The sequence below is a fragment of the Pyrgilauda ruficollis genome, unplaced genomic scaffold (genome assembly GCF_017590135.1).
Source record: "Pyrgilauda ruficollis isolate IOZ18807 unplaced genomic scaffold, ASM1759013v1 scaffold83, whole genome shotgun sequence".
In the NCBI taxonomy this organism is placed as follows: Eukaryota; Metazoa; Chordata; class Aves; order Passeriformes; family Passeridae; genus Pyrgilauda; species Pyrgilauda ruficollis.
In genome coordinates, this window is record NW_024530266.1 from 1,533,890 (window position 1) to 1,556,940 (window position 23,051).

The window sequence follows — 23,051 nt, forward strand, 5'->3', positions numbered from 1 at the left end:
TTTGTGGCCTCATTTCCTCTTTCCCTGCAGTTTTCTCACTGTCTGCTCAGACTCTGAGATCTCTGGTGTGGAGACTTACTGTCAATATGTACAGCTTTTGTTTGGGAGTCTTAATATAGCTTATCTCATGACATCTTTGTCCTTGAGCACTGGAAAAGTCCCTAGAGCTGCTTGCCTTCATGCCTGAATTCCTGGCTCTCTGGAAACTTGTGCACTGCACACTCAGGCGCTGGCTAAGCCCACATTTAATCGGTGCAGTGTAAACCTTTTTAGGATACTTAAGATACATTTCTTTCAATATTTTTTCTCTTTTTGAAGGAGAAACCAGTTAGCAACTTATTGTAGTGATAGAAAAGAACCAGAGTGTGTTTTGCCCCTTCAAACTAGTATTTACTAGCTGAACATGCTAAATGCAATGTGGGGCAGGGCTTCTAGATTTTTGATGTTCAATTCAGAATTTGATCTTGAAATTAGGATTGTTATTCACAACAAAATGTAGTCATCTTTGCTGTGTTTGTCTGTTTGCAAATTGTAACTTCAGGAGGGTACTGCATCAGGTAGGGTTTTTAAATGCCACTCTGATACACATAATTATCAATAATGTGAATCATTTAATCATTTGTAGTAGCTTACTGACTCCAAACATCTGAGGAGAAAGTGCACAGGAAGCCATGGTCGATGGAGATAATTAACCAAGCTGTGGGTTTGAGTAGATTTACAGGGATTTTATTTTTTCTGGTACACTGTATCCAGTCCAACACTGTATCCTAGGAAAATCTTTGGCTTCTCAACCTTCCTGTTAGAGTCTGTAAATTCCCAGCAACTGCCACAACCTTATGCACAGCAGAGCACTGGTTCAAACAGGGATTTCCCAGGCCGCTGTCCACCACCCAATCCCTGATGCATTTTGAGGTGTTTCTCCTGAGGAAGGGCTGCTGCATCTGGCTGACCCAGGAGCTGGGATTTAGCCACAAAATGGCCCTCTCCTAGGGAGAGGTGCTCTGTAGCAGGGCATTTGACCCTTCAAGGCACAGCAAAGCAGCAGGACACACATTCACAGACCTTGTGCTGTAAAATCAGAGGGCTGTGGGTTAAGGGAAAAGTTAGGGTAAGGCCACCAGGACAAAGACACCTTATGCCCACAGTGATGCAGAGGCAAGGGATGGTAGTGGGGGAGGAAGTGACAGTTCCTCCTGAAACACATCCAATCCATCACTACAAGTGACATTTTTAGATTTGCACAGTTAAAATTTGCCTTTGTGTATATATGTCTGTCTCAATGTCTAAGAGTTACTGAGTCTGACCTCAATTTTTGGAATCCTCTCAATCTGTCTGTTGCATTGCCTTTGATTGATCAGTCTCAGCATCGTGCTGGTAATGGCTGCATGATGGAGACACATCAATGCCCTCCTTTCAAAGGGACCGATAGGAATGTGGCAGAGTGCACAGAGCTGTGGGCATGGCAGCCTCAGGGCCTGATCCAGCAGCCACCCAAGTCAAAGGCTGATACGTGCAAGAGAGCAGGCTGGGTTTTTTGGCATAGCCCACAGGAAGCTATTGGGGTCTGATGTAAGTGTGGGTGGTAAAGCACCTATTTCTTTTTGTATGCATTTTGTGGATATAAATTTGGATATGTACTTGGATGCCTTGTGAAGGCTGACCTAGAACATAGGCTAGATGGAGTTAAAGAATAAAGCAGGGATTTTTTAGGAGGCCTCCATGGATCCACCTTGGGCAGCACAAGAGCCCAGCCAGGGCTACACCCAAAATGAACCAAAATGGTCACAAAATGGATGACCGGTAAGAAGGTCTCTCTCTTTTATAAGTTTTGATCCATTTGCATATTGGAGTTAATTGTCCAATTAGCTTTAGCCCATGAACTCCCATCCTTCTTGTTTTTCTCTCTTCAGTTCACATTGTTGATTCTCTTGGGCCTGAAAATTGGATCATTTGTCCTTGGTCCCCAGCTAGAGAAGGAATTGTTTTGTCTCCCTGCTCTGTGCACAGAGCTCACCATGCCCTAATATGAAGCTCAGAACTGCACACTAAAGCAGCACAGAATCTGAAAAATATAAAAGCTAAAACCTGAGGCATCATTTCCCCCCTTTAGAGGCTTGACAAGGCATTTACCTCGTTGAGTCTCTATTCTAAATATTTACTAAAAATAGGTATTTAATAACAGATAAGTATCTAAGGTAAGTATCTGTCTACCTCCGGCAGACCAGCTGAGCCTTGTGCTTCTGCCAGACACAAATCCCATGCTGTTCTGGAGGTGCTCCTGAAGACACCTTGCCTTTGGTGCAGTCTGCAGCATCCCCCAGCCTGAGACCACTGAGTTTTGATGTGTTCTCCCTGCTTCATGCCTGTCCATGTCCCTTCTCACTTGCACACACAGAGCATCTTTGGTGAAGACCATGGAATTATTAAGAGTGGAGAATGAGACCTGTATGTTTTGTCAAGCCAAACATTTTCATGTTGTGTAAAACGTGTGATGCAAAGGGACACAACAGTGTAATCCTCAGAAACTCACTCTGAAGTGGGCTGACAAGGAAAGCTTTGCACTGAAATCAGTGGTAGAGCACAGGATGTGCCTAACTTGCAGTAAAACATGGGAGTGGCAGCCTTTTCTTTGCTCATTGGAAAGTTGTGGTCAGCTAACTGGGAGGAAGCTGTGAGGAGGACTACAGATATGCTGCAGCACTCTCTGGGAACCAGCAGTTTGATATAATCCATTTTATTTGAATTACAAGAACATCAGGCTACAAAGGTTTGGGTTTTTGCACTTAAAATGCATCTATTTTTTTCAGTGATGCAATAACTAACCTGTCAAATTTATATAATTAGGGATAATAGTGGTGAACATTGTGTAGCATCTTCTACAATATGTCTTTATATACAGTGACTCAACTGATTAAGTGCTTTCTTCATTATATGCCAAATTCAGATTTGTAATTGGGGGGGGGGGGGGGTTAGATTACCCACACTGTTATTTGATGAATTATTTTTTTGACAGATGAAGGGAAAGCATTTCCTGAAATCCTATTACCAGAGCCTCAGGACAGTGTCTGTGTCCTGGTGGCAGACAGTGTTAAGGGCAGTAACATGTCATATCAGAGTGACAAAATGTAGCCCTTCATTAACTGGCAGGGAACCCAAACCATGTGGGATGCAAAGGGACTGTGGTAAGCTGTAGCAAGTTCCCTGACATGGCACAGCAATCCCACTGCAGGCTGGGTGCTTTTGGCTCTGGGATCGCAAGGAAGGTGGGTGAGAGGCAGGAAACAACTGAAGAGAAAACTGGGGAGGGACAAACTACATTACAACTTGGAATGTAATTTATCCTAATTCAGCCCTTTGTTTCAGGCTTTGGAAAGCTGGGCTCAGTGGGCATCTGGAACATACTTATTCCATCTACTCTTTTGAACAAGCATATTTCTATAAGGTGCAGGGAATGTGAGTCTGAACAACTGCCCTATCACAGCAAGTAGTGCTTGAGAAGAGTCCCTTTAGGTTAGCTATGCAAAAAAACCCCAAAAACGTGTTGAAGGCAGGAATTGTGCTTGTTTCAGCCTCTTGCTGTGTGTCAAGGAAACAGTCTGTATCCCATTCTCTTCCATAACCTTGCCTTCTAGTAGCCAGTGTCCAGGTAAAGCGGATCTTGTTCACAGCCCACATCAGCACAGCACTGTTCGAAAATCACCAAGGTGATTAAAAAATCACCATGGTGCTTCGTTGTGCAGGCTGAGGGCCCTCAGCCCCTCTGGACTGACCTGGAGCAGAATGTCAGCTCCGTGTTTGGGGTCGCTAAATGCAACAGCCTTTTCAGGCTGAAATGCACTGAGAGCCATAGTCTGCTCCCATGGTGTGCTAGTGGTTTGTTCCCTCCTCTAGTGACATCTCATTTAATCTCCTTTTCCTTCCTCTCTCTCTTGCCATACAAGTGGTAATATTCTGATGGCACTGGCAGTAGACACACAAACAGGCCTTCTTTGTATGGAGGCATTTTTGTTCTTTCCAACAGGACTGCTTTTGTCAGAGCTTTGCTTTTCATTTGGCTGTTTGCGCTGGTGTCCTGGTGCTGGCCAAGTCCTTGTGGAGCTGTAAGCCCCCCTGATAAGCTCCCTGAATGCCTGTTTCCCAAAGGAGCCTCCCAGCCTTGTTGTTAGATGTGCATTTTCAGCAAGCAGCACATCTTGAGCAATGCAGAAAAAATGCACAGAAGGATGCAAAATGAATGACATTCAGAGCTGAATGTGACTGCTGGGTTTGTCCCATTTCTGTTATTTGTTTTACAGGGCTGGAAGAAGGTATCTTACTATGTCATTGATGGCTCCTATGGGAAAGAAGCTGTTAATTAGGCATTTTGATCTCCCTTCCCTTGCCCGGGAAATGTGACAGTAATTACTGTACACTGTCATCTCTGCCAGTTTAGATACAGGCAAACATACCAGGCATCTGAAACTTTTCTTCTCTGTGTTAAGTGTAGTACAGGTGTCATTTTCTGGGACACATTATTGGAATATTATAGACATATTCAAAGTGTGTTGCTGAAGACTGTGTGGGTGGGGGCAACAGAACCCCTCTGGGGAACTTGGAGAAAATGCTGGGGGTTTTACTGTTCTCTGTTAACCTTGCTATAAAGGAATAAAGGCACAGAAATTCTATCTTTTCTCATTCTCTACCCACAGCTATCTTCTCCCTGACTCTTAAAATATTCAATAACTACTATATAGTCTCTGTGGGTTTTTCTGTGGCTGGCCCTATCAGTCAGTCCAGTTAAGACATTGTTTCTTGTCCAGTCATAACCTCTCTAAGGGGCTGGCTTTGCCCTCCCACCCCCTCTTAGGGCTTCAGAAATCAGTCAGTGATTGACATGTCTTGGTAGGAGCTGGAGGGTCTGGCACAGTTGTGGGCAGAATGCAAAAATTACTGTCTGAAAGGGAGCAGGGTGAGATAACCTGGTGTGCAGGTGCTGTTGTTTCCCGTGGCTGGAGTCAGCCATGTAGAGAGCATCAACCATCAGGCTTTTTTAACCCTAAGCTCTGGGAGTGTGTGGGTCAGATCTGCTTTTGAAAACTGTATCTCAAACCAGGTGCAGTAACACCATCAGAGCCAACTGCTGCATTGAACTGCATCAGTGCTGCATTTGGCCAAGGGAAGGCATCCACCAGCCATTTCCTTTGGGCTCCCTCTTGGTGTTTCAATTCACTTTTCTTTTCCTTGTTACAATAGAAGCATTGCAAAAGCAGCTGTGCTTCCTTAAGAAGTGAGAGCGGAGTGCCTGTGAGCATGTTGGCTTGGCAACCAGCACGCACTTGATGCTGTCAGTGCTCCCAGAAAACATAATCTATAACCTCGGAGATGTAACAAGGAACAACAAGGCTGGGATATGGAAGAAGCATCTTTCATAACATGTTCCAGCCACACCTTAGTTTAGACTGTGTGCCATGAGCTCTGTTTGTCAAAGTTGCCTTTTGGGAACATCTGCAGCCCTTCTTGGGGGACTGCTGTGACCAGGAGAGTTATTGCTGCTGAAAATGTCAAATACTGAAGGCATTCTGGGAGTTTCATTTTTACCTTGTCTCTGCTTTTTGTTTGCCTCTACCCTCCCTCCCCACCATCCGTGTTTAAGTACCTGTTCTAATGGGGGCTGTAAATGCAAATTTCCCTGTCTGTTGGTCAGGTCTCGACCATCCAGCAGTGGCATTAGCTGAGTGACTGGTGGGGCAGCTGTGCCCAAAAGGCATTCTAAATTGTGGCCTGTTCTGTGGCCTGTCCTCTTCAGTTTATAAAATGTGTGGTAGGAAACAGCTTCTGCATTTATGAATCACATAAAGTAGACAGGACTTGTAAAAGCCAGGAGCAGAGGCACAAGGGTGGAGAGAGCTACCCCAGGTGAGCCAGGAGGTCTGTGCAGAGCCATGGACAGCACACAGCCCAGCTTCTGCCCTCTGGGCTGGGCTCAGCTCTGCCCCTTGAGAGGGTGGAGATGGGGTGCTTCAAAGGCTCATTACTGTTGTGTTTAAAGGGTCTGTTAGGGTCTCCAGCAGCATGATGGCATCATAAAGGACATTCAGAAACACTGGGCAATATTTGACACCAAGCAGCTTGGGCTGGTCTTACTGGGGACTGTGCCAGCATATAATCTTTCATTCCAGTTTTGGTCTGAGGGCAGAAGGATTTGGAAGAAGGTTCATTACTAAACAACAGAGCCTTGTTTTGCAGGCACACAGCTACTCTTGTTTTGGGCAGAGCTGAAATGGCATCTTCTTCTCCACAGTCACCTTGGAAGGGAAGCAGCAGGTTCTTAGGTGACGGCAGGGATGTGCTGGTGAGCACTGCTGGCCCCATTTCCAGCTCCCTTGCCCTGTGTCATGAGGGCAGTGATTAACCCACTCATGCCCACACTTCACAAATCCTACCCTCCTGTTTTTCCACTGTGGAAGCTCAGGTGTTGGGTTGATGCACTTTCCAGCCCAGGCTAAGGAAAGCCCAGGACAAGGCGTCCCCAGGTCCTGCCAGTGCACAGGCTGGACATCAGCCCTTCCTCACCCACTGGGCATGGGTTGAACTCTTGGTGGAGAGGAGGTAGGTACCATCACATCTCTCACAAAAATGAGAGTCACACAAAGTCTCCTCCAAGCTTGCTGATTGCTTTTTCCCCCCGTTGCCATGCCAACATGGCCCTGCTCAAAGTGAGATCTCTTTCTGAGCTCCGCTGAGAGAAAGTATGTAGCCTAGGAGATTATTTAGCATTCAGGAGTGCACAGGCTCCCTGTGACGTCTGTGAGCCACAGTCAGGCTGGCTGACAAAGGAAAGGAGGATTTAGTTTTTTTCCTCTTTTCCTCCAGCATTTGCTTTTCAAGGTTAAGGGAGATAAGGAAGAGACTGTAAGAGACTTTGTGATTGGCACCCCACTCTGTAGTACTCACTGAGGCAGCACTTCCATGGAAATTAAAAGAAAATATTACTTTGGGGTATATTTTCTGTATGAAGTACAAGTATGAAAGAGATATATATGCAAATTCCTTGACTTGATTAGCCACAATTAGCTATTCTCTATTAAAATTGGAAAGCAAAGGCAATCTGGGTTTTGAGTGAGAAAGTCAAAGGAAATAGTAGAAGGAAGCAGGGGATAACCCCCTGTCTTTGTCTTTTATGCTGTTTTAATCTGTGAGGTTACAGTATAGAGAAGAAACTATCTCTTCTCATGCTGTATTCATATCCTGGGTAAGGACAGCAAAACTTAGTGTGTGCTAGTGTTTTGGTTAGGGATTTTTGTTCTGTGGAGTTGCTACTGGTAGATTAACTGCTCAATTGAAATTCAGTCCTTATAATGATAATACAGATTTGCTTGCCTTTGCCAGCTGAAGAGATGGAAATCAGCACAAAACAGCTGGCATTGGCTGGCAGCTGAGCACTGATGATCCAGTGCCTGTCCCTACCAATGGCTGATCTGGAAATTCAAAGCCACTCAAAGTGAGATGTCTGTGTGATGGTGTTTACGCTGTTATTTGTTCTTCGGGAGATTCTGAGCAAAACATTTGCATTTTCTCTGCTGTTTCACAGACTGACTACAGAGCACAGTAAGTGGTGCTTGGAAAACCTCTTTTGAAGTGATGATTTAGAAATGCAGTTTGGGTCGTTTCGTGGGGTTTTGTTAGTATTGAGGCATTCCTCATGACATGTAGAAAGTGCAGGAAACTCAAGGCACCCCAGCTGTGTACATTAGATCATGGGAGTGAGCCCTTCTCCTGTGTGTGTCCATAACTTTAGTTTTAGTTGCATGCAGTTTTATTTTATGGAAAATAACTGAGAGATATCATTAGCTCCAGGGCAGGAAAACCTCTTAGCTGTTTCTCAGAAGTCATTTCACTCAGGACTGAGTAGATTGAATAGTCCATGGAAATCAGATTCACTGGGAAGCACAGTGTATTTTGGGAGGGGAAAATAAACCCCAGGTACTTTGCTTTTCGTTTCTATTTCCTTCCTTGAGACTAATTCATAATGATACGTGATCAGTTTGGTAGAGCTTCCAGCAGCCCCTATAACCTCTGGCAGCTGGGATAAAACTGATTTACAGTCTGGTTCTCTGCCCATGCATCTGTCCAGACAGATACTCTGCTCCTCTTTATGAATGTATCAGCTGCCCCTGCTGTGGAGATGTGGCATCTTGCTGATGTACTGAAACTGTCTTCATCCGCAGCCTTGCACCACATATGAGGAGAGGAAATAGGATTCAGTGGTGACTGTTCCTTTTTTACCCCAAATTCAGAGTATGTGCTGTATCTGGGGTAATGCAGCCTGCAGAGGTTGTTGGTGAGCTGAAACTAATCCCTAGGTGTTCCTGTGTATGAGTTCCTTTCTTTTTCCTTTCCCTGTCATCCTTTCTCTCTATTTAAGAATATGTCATCCTTCTCAAAGATTGCTCTGTCAGCTCTTCCTTCTCTTTCTTCTTTCTCACTTATGTTTTCTCTTTTTTAAAATTTGTTCTCTGTATGTGTTCTCAGCTTTATCCCAGCCATCCAGTGTAGCTCCTCTGCAACCTGGAATTTCCACAACTGCTCCTTGTTTTTGGTACACTATGGAGCTCAGCCTCTGGATGCAGCTCTCTTGGAGGCTGCAGTGCCCCCAGCCCTGGTCTCAGCTCTCCCCTCTCTAGCTGGACATCTCTAGCACTATGGCTGCAGAAGCTTGCAGGTATTTAGGAGCCAGAGAAGACTGCTTTGGCAAAAGTGGAAGAGATAGTTCAGAAGGTCACTGAACCATAGAATGGTTTGGGTGGGAAGGGACCTTAAAGCTCATCTCACTCCAATCCCAGGTTGTTCCAAGCCCTGCCCAACCTGACCTTGGATGCTTCCAGGGATGGGGCAGCCACAGCTTCTCTGGGCAACCTGTGCCAGGGTACTGAAGATGCACTGAGGTCTTTGATGTGCATCTCTCACATTTTCCTTCTTCAAGAGTAGGTGCACATTTCTCTTTCCTAATCACATTGCACACACAGAGGTGTGAGCTGGCAGTCCCCAAGAGTGGACAGGCAGTGGACTGGAGCAGGATTCAAGGATGAGTCCTGGTCAGAGGCAAGGCTCCCTTCAGCTGGGGCAGGGCCAGCAAAGAGGGGGAGAGATGGGAGAAGTGCTGACCTTGGCTGAGAACTGCTCTGAAAGTTAATCTGTACATGACACAGGCCCCTGCCTGTCTATGGGACACTTGCACATGCTCCTTTGGAAGGATGCAGCACCATTCCTCTGTGGGCAGGAGAAACACACTGCCTTGGTACAGGTGCAGGCTGGACTGGGAAGCAGGGCTTGGAAGAGATCAGCCATGCAGCTGCTGCTGCAGTGCAGAGCTGGGCTGGACCAACAGCATGAGCACTGAGGTGAGCAGGGCATGGCATTGCTGCATTTTATGTGTTAAATATCCCCTAATGGGTTAAACCAGCATTCTCTTGGCATTGACAGGTTGATCTTCAGTCATCCTGATCAGGCATGACTAAATCCCACACAATATGTGCACAGGTTATTGTTAATTTTAAGCTTAAATCCAGCAAAGTTTCTATAGCATACTGTGAATCCTTTTTAAAAACATCAGAGAAAGCACTAAAAAGTGTTTAAAATCATCCCAAAAGGAGCTAAAAATGAACTTTAAGGGATGCATCACCTCCTTCTGTAGGTGGCTGATGCTTCATTGACTTTTGTAGAGGTTCTTAAAAGTCAGTTTGTTTAAAATGTTAACTTGTACTGAAGCCCAAAACTAATATTGATTTAAAAGTGAGTTATTATGTGTATTTACTCACACTGAAAGGATTAAATATCTGGTTCTTTGTTTTGAAGCCAAAGTGGTTTCTTCTGTGTGAGTCTTAGGGAATTAATACTTCTGGGGAAAGATAGATATAGCTGCTTTGTATGTGCAGGTGTTTTGAGCTGATGCCAAGTCTCAGGAAAGGCAGTGGGACATCACTGCATTGACCTGGCTGTGGGTTTGGTGTTGTCAGCTTCAATATTGCTCTAAATTGTGTTGCCCATGCATCAGACAAAACAGAACTAATAGCTTTTCCCACCTCTGATTTGGCTGGGAAATGCTGACAGTAAATATTTTTGTTCCAGGCAGTAGACTTAAGAAGATGGACTCAGGGGATGCACAGGAAACAAGTATTGCAGTAATGAGGGCTCATTTTTAAAGTGTTGCATCATTATACTGACATTGGTATGACTCCTTTTTAACAGACTTATATATTTCAGGGGGGACTGAGGAGGGGTCTGGTCCCTTGGTGTTTTGTTCTACAGCTGCTTGAGCGTGGCAGAGGCCTCTAGGAGAGGCCTAGGGAGCCAAAGGAGGGGGCTCATTGGAGCTTTCAGAATGGCTCCTGGTTCCTAGCATGAGTCACTTCAGGTTTGGCCCTGTGTGCCTTGGAGATTTGGACTGTGTGTCCAAGTCTTCCGCTGAAGAAAGTGGTCAGGGAAATTCAGTCAGAGCAGAGGAACCGAAACACACACAGAACATGTGGAAGCAATCCAAGGACAGGCAATCTGAGCTTCCCTGCTGCTTCCTTGAGTGCTGCAGAGCAGCTGAGGGTGCCCAGGAAAGCCACCCTGTGTTTGTAGCAGAGCACAGCCAGGCCAGCACTGCTCGGCTGCAGCCAGGACTCCAGCTGTGCAGCACATTTACTCTGATATAAAGCAGATAGAACAAAATCATAGAATCACTGAGGTTGGAAAAGACCTTCAAGATCATCACATTCAAAAGTGTTAAGGAGCTGGGTGGTGGTAGTTCAGATTTTCAATCTAGAGTTTAAGGACAACAGAGGGGGGCTGTTGAATACCCCAAAACACAGAGGTATAATGCATTTGCAGTGGGGCTCACCAGGGTATGAAGCTGCTCTGCCAGGTACTCAGCTGTAGCTCCCCTGTTCCTGCCCTTCTCACAAAGTGACTGCGATACATCTTTCCCCAGCGTTAATCTGAATGTTTGTACCTTGGGAATCCAATGCATTAAACTGTCAAAGCTCTTTCTTTCCCAAAACACAGACCTTTACTGGCCTGTTATGCTGGTTAGCTGGTGAATCCTGGTGATTAAATTAATCTGTCGCTATCCTCATGGATGCTGCAGTAGCTTAAAGTCGATGAGTTTATTAGGGAAATGATACTTGTCTGTTGTGTTGTGCCTGCATTTAATTTAAAAGCTGATGTTCATATTATTTGCCTTCATAACTCCTGCCAATTATTGTTAATATTGCCAACATCCAGATCAAGGACCTACTTACAGCAAAATATTTACACTCACAAAAGCCGTTTGAAAGCCAGTATTTGAATTCTGTAAAGCTATGTTGGGGCTTTTTTCTTCAATCTCAAGCACTAATCTGTTGGCACTTTTGGGGATTTATGTAACTTATTCATAATACTTTGATAGCTGCTGTGCATTTGTCTTTTAATCTGCATGCAAAAAAGCAGTATTTAGAGCTGTTGTGATCCCAGAGATCAAGTCCAAGGTGTATCTTTGGTTTTTCCACCCCAAATGCCACTGGGTGATGCCTGCATCTTTTTTTCCTCCAACATTTCAGTAGTCTTGAGTGAAACAAGTCATCCACCAGCTTCCAGGAGAGCTGTGCATGGATTCAGGACCTGTCCTTAGGGGACTGGCTAATGCCTCTAAACAAATCGAATAGCTATTTGGTTTATAGGCTGGCTGCACTTGGAACTGCAGTACCCGGGGGGAAAAAATCCATAGGTCCTGTTTTGCTTTTCACATCATCAAAGATAGCAAATAGCCATTTGGTATCTTTTCTTTCTGCAGGAATATGTGGGGTGTTTTGCCTCACAAGGCGGTGCAGGTTGCTTTGTGCTTTTGTTGTTGACTCAATTGCACTGTGCCAACAATTAGTGCTGGTTACCTTGGAAACTGCTCTGAATCCCACTGAGGATTCTGACAGGCACATCTTGACTGAAATTGCTTTGTTTTCACAATTCTGCAAGTATACATGTAGCTAATCCTTTTGTTGTGCTCTGCCTGTGTTCTTTCACTAAAATGTAGCAAAATTAATGAAACATATTATTTTATCCTTTCCATCTCATTGCAGCGTTTTTTAATCCCTTCTTCTGCCTCAGTGCTCCAGGAACATTAATTACCCTTTAACTGAGCTCACTGTTTTTTCTTGGTAGGTGTTTGATGGGTGAATGGTTGAATGTGTGTGAAGTTTTGACACAATTTGCAGTCTCCTTCTTTCTGTCCCTCCTTCCTGTCATCCCTTTTCTTTGGTTTTCTCCTGGAGCAGAAGGGGCTAGAATGCTTAGGAGATAAATGAAAACAAATAAGAGCAGGGATTCTGCACAGTATTCATCAGGCAGTTGGTTATTTGTGTGTTCTACTGAGCTGCAATCATTTATTTGGAGAATTGGATTTGAAAGTGTTCACCTTACCTCTTCCTAGAACAGGAATCCTTCCCTCTGCTTTCTAAAAGAACAGTTTTATTCCCTCAAGAAGGATTCTTTCAGTCTGGTGCATAATGCATCAGTTCAAAACATTCAGCCCAGAAATGAGAATGACCATGTGGTTGAAGCATGGTAAACTTCATTTTATACCTTAAACAAGTTATGCTTTACAAAGATCTTCTGTGGCCACAGGAAACTCAAGGTCTTGCTGCCACCCTAGTGGCATTGGGTAGTGGCATTGCCAGAAAGCAGAAGGCGTGATGCTGCTCTAGTCTGGGAAGACTGTCCTGATGAAATTGTGGAGATGTGATATGCATTTCCTATTAGGAGGCACTGTCCCTGTTGCTGTGAAATGGGTTCTCGGGGTGGGAAGAAGCAATAGATAAGTGGGCCCTGTGATCTTGCTGAATGGAAGTCATGGAACACAGGTGACTGCAGGCAGGAAAGGAGAAGAGCTGAGGAGAAAATCTCTGATCTGACTGGAGCAACTCTGGCCTGAGAAATCACTGACACTGTTACATGAGGTGACTAGCAAGCTGTTCTCAGGGCAGACTGTACCAGCTCCCAGTTCACTGCCAGCAGGATCCTTGCATCAGTGTCACATACCTGTGAGGCAGGGAGAGGCTCTGAGCCCTGCCCATCCTGCCAAAAACAGTCCTCAGAATAATCATACAGCATTGGACAGAGGGATAGGGGAGAAAAGATAAAAGGCATTGCTGGATGAAGCAAAACAACTGAACAGTTTCACCTAAGAAGTGGTGTTCATAGCAAACTCAGCTTCTCCATGAGTTGAGTCTGAGGTTGTGGTAGGTTGGAAGAGAAAGAGGAAAAAGTGCTAGAGGCTGAAGGACAGCCATTAAAAGGGCATGTAAAGAACAGACATCACACATCACTGTGGAGATGTCTCACAGATCTGATGTTCATTCTTGCCTTTAGAGTTGCAGATTTTTAAAAAATATATTTTTTAAAACTATTTTGTGGAAATGTTTATGTCAGGGCCTGAAAGCTCAGACACCGATTTTAAAAGACTCTTGCCACTGTCTGTATATCTGTCTCTGGGGCTGGTAAACATGTCTGTTATAAAAGTTAATGGAATGGAAAGCTGTCATGGGAAATAGAAGTATTGTAGGTAATGTGCCAGTGGAGACATCTGCAGTCCAATGACAAATGCAGCAGGATCAATAAGGAACGAAGGAGAGCTTTGAAATTACATCTTGGCCTTGTACAGGATCTGATCCCAGATACTGCATCGTGCTGCAGCCAGTCTTTGGCATGTAACCTCATTTACCAGCCCTGTCTGAGTCTCTGTCTGGGAAGGGGGCCTCAGCTATGAGGGGGGAGTGCAGGAATGATGCCTGCTGTGGTGTAATTCTCAGTGCTAGAGTGGCTGGACTGGGGATTGGGCAGCTCCTGTGGGTGTACTTGTGAGGAGGGCAGCAGCCTTTGGAGGCAGCAGGTCTAAACACAGCCACGAAGGAAGGCTGTGGCTGCCCATCACAGCTGGTTCAGCATCCTCTGTGCATCTTAGCACTCTGGAAAGAGTTTGTGTCCCTGAGTCGTCTCTGGGACGCAGAGATTCCTGATCTCCTGATTTGGTATGCTGGGGTTTGTAGAATTGGGCTGACTTCCAAAACCAGGAGCACAGAGTGCTTAATTCGTTTGAGTTTTAACTTTGGTTTAAATTAATGTAGTGCCCCAGGGAGGGGTCTGTCCTCTCAGCAGGGCAGAGTCCTCTGTTCCTGCCACAGAAGAGCCATGGCAGAGCTGACCTGGCAGCCCTGTTGGAGTGTGTTCTGAAGTGGCCTTTGAGGGAGCAGCAGAGCCACCATCTTGGTATGTCAGCCCCTGGCCTCTCAGCTCAGCCTGCTCCCTGTCAGGGCTTTGGAGAGCTCATGCTGAGGGTTTTCACTGTGTTTTCTCCCTGTTATGGACATCCCATTCAAGGACTGCCTATACCTTAGGGTACTGTATTCCCTAAAATCAAGCTGTGAAGCTCCATCTGTGTTCTGTATCATGAACAGCTGACATCTTGGTGAAAGGAGCAACATTTTACTCTCTACAAAATGCAAAGAAAAAGCATGTTGCTGTTCTTTGTTCTGCTGGAGTCTAAGGTAAAGCCATGTTCCTTGTTGCTTTTAAGAAATAAATCTATTTGTTGTAACTTGTTCTGTATGTTAGTGCCATTTCTGTGGCATGAAGTAGAGTCAGAGAGAGTCTGACTGTTTAAAGAGAGGGAAAATAAATGTCTACAAGCAAAACCATGTCTAGTGAATACATAGCCCAGCATCCACAGCTATTCAAGCTGCCTAATTTTCCCCTTTTTTTTGTCTTGTTTTGTTTTTTGGGGTTTTTTTGTTTGTTCTTTATCATTAGACTGCCTTGAACTTTAACTGAACCATAAGAAAACTATGAAAAGTCTCAATAGCAACCCTGTGAGGGTTTGACTTACCCACTGGATCTTCTATTTATAGTGTCCATTAGTACAGAGAAGTCTGTCCTTTTGCAGCAGTCATGTATGGCAAAAGCACTGTTCTGATGAACTGCCCATGCCCCCTGTGTCACCCAAAATATCCATCAGCAGAGTGTTCAGAAATAAGCCTTTCTTGATTAAAGAACACTGCCAAACAAAACAAACTGAACAAAACATACAAGCCCAGAGGCCATTTGTATTTTTATTTACTTATTTTGCCTAGCCTGAAATAGAAATTTCTGTTTATCAGGAGACAACCTTTCACCCTCCCTCATAGCTCCCTGTAGAGCATTATCTTTGTCCCAAGCAAATTAAATCAGGAAGAGAGCTGAGAGGGTGAGAACTGCCTTCTGAGCTTGTAGAGCCCATTTGTACTAGAGAACCAGGCTGGATGGGAGCAAGTATAAATTTTATTAAAAAGGAGGCAGTTTTTGATGATTTATTTTAATCCTGCTGAGAGGAGGGTTGCAGTAGCTTGGCTGATGGAAAGCAGTTGACCAAGGGGATTTCCTTTGGATATGCTCCAGGGTACGAAAGCTGATGTAGGTTTGCGTATTCTATATCAGAAATTAATTGGAGCCTTTCGTTAAAATTGTCATGTGAACATAAGCTTCAAAAATGGAAAATTCTTTTAACAGTCTTCTTCACTGAGTCTTGATTTGTTCATCTGAGCCAATAGTATAGTCTTGATGATGTGGCTTTTGTCTGTGGTGTTGTGGTTAGTAGCTTGGTGAAGTTTTGTCAGGAGGGCCATGTGTCACATCCTTCAGGTGGCAGGAATTGTTGTGGGGTCTTCTGTAGCCGTGGCACTCAGTGAAGCTCTGTGCTGTCCTCCATGCTCACCAGAGCTGTCAGGGCGATGCTCTTTCCTGCTCTGGAGGAGCAGAATCTGAACAGGAGTACACCAGCTATCCAAGGATGCTTTCTGGAAGAGCAGTTAGTCTCTCTCCAGCCCATGGAAGGTGCTGGTGGTGTGGGGAGGGCCCGTGTGTCTGCAGGAGGAGGATGGGCCACGCCGCAGGTTTGTTCTCCCAGGTTTTCCCAGCTCCTGCTTTGCAGGCTGCGTGAGCCTCACAACACAGGGAGCTGTCAGGACCTGTAAGGATTCCAGATTTGTGTCCAGTCCACTGGTCTGCAGCAGCAGCACCGTGTGAGAGTCTGGGAAGCGTCTGCTTTGTGTTTCTCATGCAAGGAAGGAACCAAGAGGTGGCAAGAAGCACCCCCAGCGTCCAGCAGGTGTGGAAGCAGCCCAAAATGAGGTGCAAAGCCCCAAAATGACGTGCAGGCCCCTGAAAGTCAGCTGGGAAGATTGCTGGGCTTTAAATCAATATCCCTGTTCTTTGGTCTGTAGGACTGGCCACATGCATGACTTGATTGGTGGGGTTGTGGTGCTCCATTTGATCTACTTAACCACAAAGGGGAGTTTCATCTCATACTAGGGATGTGTTGTTAAACAGAAGAGCAGAACTAGAACTGCTATTTGTATTCTCCTCTTCCTACAGGCACCTTTATCATACGTAGCCTCATCTCAAAAAACAGTTGATTTGTTTCCTCCAATGTGCCAGAACTTCTCACCCCTGACAGTAGGAAAGCAGCATCTTCAGATTTCTAATCTGAATTTATCCTCAAGTTTATATCCATGTATTTCAAATGTTTTTTTAAATTCATGTTTTTCAAATCAGCTTGGTTTTTTCATTGCTTGGTAGTTGTTCTGGTGTATTTGTCCATCTACTTCTGCTGTTGGCAGCAGCCAATGGAACTGTTGCAGTCACTGCCCTCCAGGTGACCAGCCAGGAGTACAGTGAATTGTAAGGTATAAGCACCAACAGTTAGGAATGTTCTTTGCCAGTGGGTGAGGATTTCTAATATGTTGTTAAATAGTTTATGTAAAAGAAAGATTAACCTAGCACTTCGGTTTTAGACAAACATGGCTGTGGTAATTCACATCTGTGTTTTTTTGGGAAAAACAATTGGCTTTTCTAAAGGACAAATGAAGAGGAATAGCTTCACATTAAAAGTACAAGGGAATTCTGTAAGAGTAAGTGTGAAAATAAATCATTATTAATCTAATGGACAGTCCCTTGTCAGACTGGTTGCTGTGAAGTTACATGTAGGGCATTGATTTAAACATACTTGCCCTTCCCGGCCAGTTCTTGCCTGAAGGATGTAGTAATGAGTGAGCAGAGCTTTCATTCCTGCCCTCAGGATGGTGACTAATGGGGGCTCTGGCAGGAGCAGGGTGTATTGACATCTGCCATTAGAAACCTCTCTCTCCACACAAGGGCTGGAGAAGCAGTAAAGTTTTGCTCTGTTCCCAGGTGTGCCCAGCTGTGCAGCTGGTGGGTTGTGACTGTGCAGCTTGTGGCCTTCCCTGGGGGTCAGCTCCATCTGTGTTGGAAACAGCTGTCAGACAGCACTTGGATATGGCTGGAGAGGGAAGGGGTTTATTTCCACTGAGTTTGGCTGAGAGAGAGAAATATATTGATTAATGACAAAGGGAGAGCAGACTCACACACAGATAAGAACCACCAACCCTTTGCTCACTGAATGCTGCTGGACCAGCCCTTAACATCTTGATTTGTTACATCAAAGGTACCTGAACTTCCAGAGGGGAGGAAACTTCTCTGGTTGCTTCCACATGCAGCTGTGTGCCTGATGACATTTCACTGCACTTTTGGGTGGGTCTGGAGTCAAGCTGAGACAGTTTGTCAGTTTGGAAGAATTCACTCCTTGAGTGGTCCTACTGCTACACTCTGCTCACCAGAGCAGGCAGTTCTCTGCCCTTCTCAGGTGTGCTGCACCTTGTGGGCAGTGGGGAAGAGCAGAGTGTGGGTTCTGTGGCAAGCATGTGGGTTCTCTCTGTCAGGCATGCAGTGCCTGAGTCAGCTCCATGCACAGAGCAGGTCGGGGGCCAGCAGCAAGGAGCCCGTTCCACCAAAAAAAATGTCATTCTCTGCCATCCCTCTGCATGGTACTCAGACCTACTGTTTAAATAAAGCTTGTTGTGGCAGTCTTCAAAGGGGTGAGGAAGATGAAGTATTGATTTTCACCATGCAGGAATGTTATTTGGACCTTCAAGTCCCTCACCAGCGTAGATGGCTGACTGGGAACTGCCTTTCATGCATACTGTGTGCTGCTGAGGAGGAATTAGAGTCCAAAGGGCATGTTGGAATGCAGCTAACTTTGTATATTAAATGTCAAAAAATTACATTACTCAGCTGCCCATTCTATCCCTCTTTGCAAAACAATACCTACAGACATTTTTCTAGACATTTAATAGATGATCGTCTGAAAATATTGCAGTTGCTGCACATTGTCCCTAATAGAAAGAACATTTAATAATGTTGCTTTGTGCATCCTGATTAGAGCAAGCTCCTGATTTTTATAAATACTTGGCATTTTCCACTAAAACCTTTAGAATATCTGGTTCTTCTCTTTTATTTTTAATGATTTCCTTGTATTTCAGGAAAAAAGATTACCTTTTAAAAATGGATTAAGTCAGCCTCTGGTTTTTTATTGTTTAAGCTAATCTTTCTGATTTTAAAACACCATTGTGATTAGCATGCTTTTCTTTCTTTTTTTCTGACTTTGCTACTGCCACAGAAGAAGTGTCTGCGAGGATAGTACAAGTAGTAACAGCTGAAGCTGTAGCGGTCCTGAAAGGTGAACAGGAAAAAGAAGCCCAGCACAAAGATCAGCCTGGATCACTACCTTTAGGTAAAATGAGGCAAAGAATGTTCCAGGTATCCTTGTGTCTGCAAATGTCTGTATGTATATTAAAAAATGCAGTTCCAGCTGTGTATTCACGTTGCTTATGGTTGTGTTGTTAAACCATAGCCACCAATGGATAAATGCTGGAACCACAGGATTATGGCAGGATCCTTGTTCTTCATGTAGTTGTGACTGTCTCGTTCCCTGTTTGACTCTAACAGCAGTTCTTCACCTTGTTTTTGACTCATGGTTGAGTAGCTCAACCATGAATGTGTTTGGTGGTAAGGCTTTGTCATCATGTTGTTTGGGACTGTTTGTGTTCAGCCATGTATAACATGAAGGATTAATGTCTGAAGAGGCAAAGATGAAGTGACAAATAAAAAGAAAGTGAGGCTTTGCTGGTTGGGTGGTAGCTGCTCAAATAGATGGAGGGGGAACACCTCCACAGGAAGCAGAAGGGAATGGGGCACACCAGGTTGAGAGCACCAGGCAGAGTGAGGGCAGACTGTAGAAGGAGGAGTCACGTGGTAAAAGCAAATTCCAGCAGTCTGTACTGGAAAGGGTAAGAGTGCCACTGGCCCATGCTGTGTCTCCATCCTCCTCTTGCCTCCTTTGTTTAATTAGCTCTGAAATGCACGTGTGTGTGTGTGTATCTATAAAAGAAGGTAGGTATACAGCCATTTGTACCTAAAGTGCTTGCTCCTTGCCAGAAAACTTTTGCAGTAGTGCAAAACTTGTCCACCAAAGGCCAGAGAAAGGACATACTTCATCTTGAGGTAAGGAAGTCATGCAAGCCTGTCCTGGGATAGATTCTGCTGAGTGCATGTTCATTGTGATTAAATCAAAACAATGCCCTGCAGTGTTTTCCCCACAGGTAATCTGCTTGTTTTGGTGCAGTACTTGGCCTTGCCTAGGAATGAATTAAAGTCAATGAGTAATTTAGAATATTTGTTGGAAATTTGGTTCCCACGGTTTTTTGCTTCATTGAACTAACTTAGAACTGCAGCAGGGAGATGTGTTGCTTGGTAATTCCTTCTTTGCAGAGACTCAGTTTCACATGGAAGACCCCAATTCTCCAAATCACTTCACTCAGGCCTGGGAGAGGCAAAATGGACATTCAGTTCCATCTAGTCAGATAAGTAATTTAAAAGACATTGTGAGAAGTATGTCTTCAGTTAACAACTGTTGGTGTTACAGTTCCTGTGGTCAGATGCATTGTGATGAGTTTATAAATACTCTGTCCCTGGACAGCACATCTTAAGGACAAGTCACATATGGTCTTCTCCAAATCACACTGAAATCAATAGGAGGAAGCCTGGAAAATTCTGTTGGGGCTTTGAAAGTGGCCTGCCTGTGCTTGGAAAGAAGCCTTGAACAGTAAACTGATATCTGCCTGTTGAAAGGTGCTGTTGATAAGACAGATCTGTTAAAGCAGATTTGTTTGGTTTTTTTTTTTTTTTTTTTTAAGCATTGGTTAAGCCCCAGGAGTGGATCTGTTTTTAAAGAAAAAAATTCTCAAAGTGACTGGTATGAGATCAAATGCAAAGGTCATGCTGAATTCATTTAAGAAGCTTGTTTAGAATTTCAACATACTTGAATTGAAGTAATTGAAAAAAAAATATTTTCAGCATCTGGTCTCATGACTGGGAATGAATGTAAATCCCAGTCCAAGTGCATCTAAGTTTTCACTGTGCCTTGCTCAGCTGAATCACTGTTATGTCACAGCTGATATAAGTTCCCTGTGCTGATATCTTTTGCATTTAGACAAGCAATATTTGCATGTGTTCTGCGATTAACCTTGAACGCAGCAGAAGAAAAAAAGTGTGGAGAATGGAGTTTTTTCATGTACTGAAGGTGGATTAAAGAGATTGGGTGCCAGTTTCTGATAGTTGGTGTGAATTTATAATGCCTCTGTGCTCAGATGTTTTTTTGTTGTTGCCTTGGTTAACTGAATGCTTTTTAAGAGTCAATACTGATTTAAAAGAGTATTTTGTATTTGATTTTTATGTTGTGCTCTGTAACCAGAATTTTGTAAGCAATTCATGCCATTAGAAAATGAATCAACAACAGAAGACTAAATCCTTTTATTGTAATATCTTAAAGTCCATGTATTCTGTAAGGGTCTGTCTAAAAATCTGGCAGGCATGAATCCCCATCAGATAATTCCTCAGCTGGGCAGAACAGGCTGACTGCAGCTTACATCTTGTATTGGTCTTCCTGGAATTAATGACTCTATCTCATTTTCACTGTTTGATTTCTAGCAGTTGAAGAGTCAGCCAACCTGCCTCCTTCCCCACCTCCATCACCAGCTTCTGAGCAGACTGGAGTTCTGGAGGAAGGTAAGGGTCTCCTGGACATTGCAGTGCAGAGCTGGCAGCAGAGGGATGAGACATCAATCTAAAGGATGGGGGAATCAGAAAAAGGAGATACTTCTCATGTGGAAAAATAAAGCATTCTCAGCAATAACTCCCCATCTGCAAACCAGTTGCAGTGCATGGATGAGGTAGATGCATGCACAGAGGTAGCTGAGGGATATGCTAAGTACATCCATGCTAAAGAAAAAGAGATAGTGTTGCTCACTTTTTTGTCTGTTGTATGCAATATGATCCACTGCTGTTCCCGTGTGGTCACCAAAACTGTGATTTAGTATAGGTCATTGCTTGTTTCTTGAGATGTGTTTAATATTACCATTGACTTTTGGTTTGGAATCTTAAATGCATGAAAGCAAGGAGATTCAGAGCTGGATCATTTCTTTGGCCCTTGACCTGTAATTCATGCTCCAGTGCCTGCATGCATTGGAAGTTCTGCACACAAAGTGAAGCAGTCACATTCTAGTCTTACAAAGCAAATTTCTATTCTGTTCTGCACGAGTGTTCAGTTTCAGTAGCCCGTGATCACTGCATTTTCCTCCTGCTGAAACCTCCTCCAGCAAAGAACTGAAGTGTTGCCTTGATGTTGAGCAGAGGCCTGAATGCCAGCGAAGCTGCCACAGTGTAGGCGTGCGTGAGTGCTTTGTTCAGCAGAAGACAACTGCTGCATCAAGGCCAGCAGCATAGGGAGACAGCAGTGTGTTCAAATTGAGCTGTATCATGGGGATAGGAAGGATTTGGGTTCAGAATCTCCAGGGGACTGTCAGTTGAACTCATGTCAGTCACATTTTTATGTCTCCATTTACTTCCTCCTTGGATTTTCTTTCAGCGTTTTCTCTTTCCTTTTATTACATAAGCGCATGAAAATAATTTCCTATCATCTGCTGAACAAACTTTGTTGGTATTTTAACACAGAGCCTCTATGAATTTTGCAAGTGGATGGTTGCTATTTCACATGCTAGCATACTCTGACTCAGTTAATGAGGACACTGCAATTAGGCATGTTCCATCACGCAGCCATTTTTGACACAATGAAACTACGGGCTGTGTTGACAACAACATTTATCAGTCCACTCTACTGGAAGAGCCTACTGGGTGTGTTAGTAACAGTTATAAAGAACTTGAGTAATTTGTTGTTGTTTTTTTAAATAAAAAAATCTGCCTGTTTTGTGTTTAAAAAACAATGCAACAGTTCCTAGACTCATCGCACAGAGGTAATGGCAATCAAAACCGTTAACTGAAAAGAGAACTGGTAAGGCATTAGCAAAGATTTTTAGAATTGTTACTAGGGCTTTATCACTATTTTTCATATCATGGTAAAAGGCTTGTTCTTCTGCTTCAGGCCAATATCAAGGTTCTTCCATTAGCCTCAGGTTTAAGTTTAGCTTTGTGTGCTGCTTGTATCAGCTGTATATTTGCATGAATTTTAGGATTTTATAAAATACTTACATTGTTTAATTGACAGGAGGTTGTAGATTGGTCCCACAGCAAATGGAAAGCATTTTGCTAGTTGTACTAACACAGGAAGGTGGAAAACACTCTACAACTTGAGGTTATTATCTACTGCCAGACTGCAGCTCCCAGCTGTGCAAATGACTCAGCAAGTCACTGAACATTGTAGCTTTTCTCTTTCCTAGCATGTAGACTTGTATTAATGTAATAGCACTTGCCCTGCAGAGGTGGTTACAAGGGCTGAAAGGACAATGCTTGGGAAGGTAAGATTTTGATTCAGTGCTTCATTTTTAAGAGCAGATGGCTGTTTTGTAAGGGAAGTATGGATAGAAGTGATGTCCTGAGTCTTTAATGAGCTGTGCTGGAAGCTTCTTGTTTATGTCTGGCTCTCAAACAGGAACTCATAGTAGAGTTGTTTGAAGCAACAGAAAGAACTTGGAAATAATTTCATTACAAATTTATTATGTTACTTTTTACAAAAATATCAGTTTTGTCAGTTCAGTGTAGTTAAAATGGTAGTAAAAATCTTGGGCTCTGCTCTGTATTGGGATATACAGTCCTTGTTTTCTGTGGGTAAGTTCGGTTTTTGCTGACCTGAGTGAGCCAGACCTGTCAATTTT

General features: G+C 44.0%; 1 protein-coding gene across 1 annotated transcript in view; it reads left to right on the top strand.

The window, feature by feature from the left end:
* The window catches only part of MAP2 (microtubule associated protein 2), a 226,243-nt gene that overhangs the window by 157,460 nt on the left and 45,732 nt on the right, over positions 1–23,051 (top strand). Inside the window, exons 6-7 of the mRNA XM_041487718.1 lie at positions 18,503–18,616; positions 20,872–20,949. Of these exons, the coding sequence (XP_041343652.1) occupies positions 18,503–18,616; positions 20,872–20,949 (192 nt within the window). The remainder of the gene's footprint in view (positions 1–18,502; positions 18,617–20,871; positions 20,950–23,051) is intronic.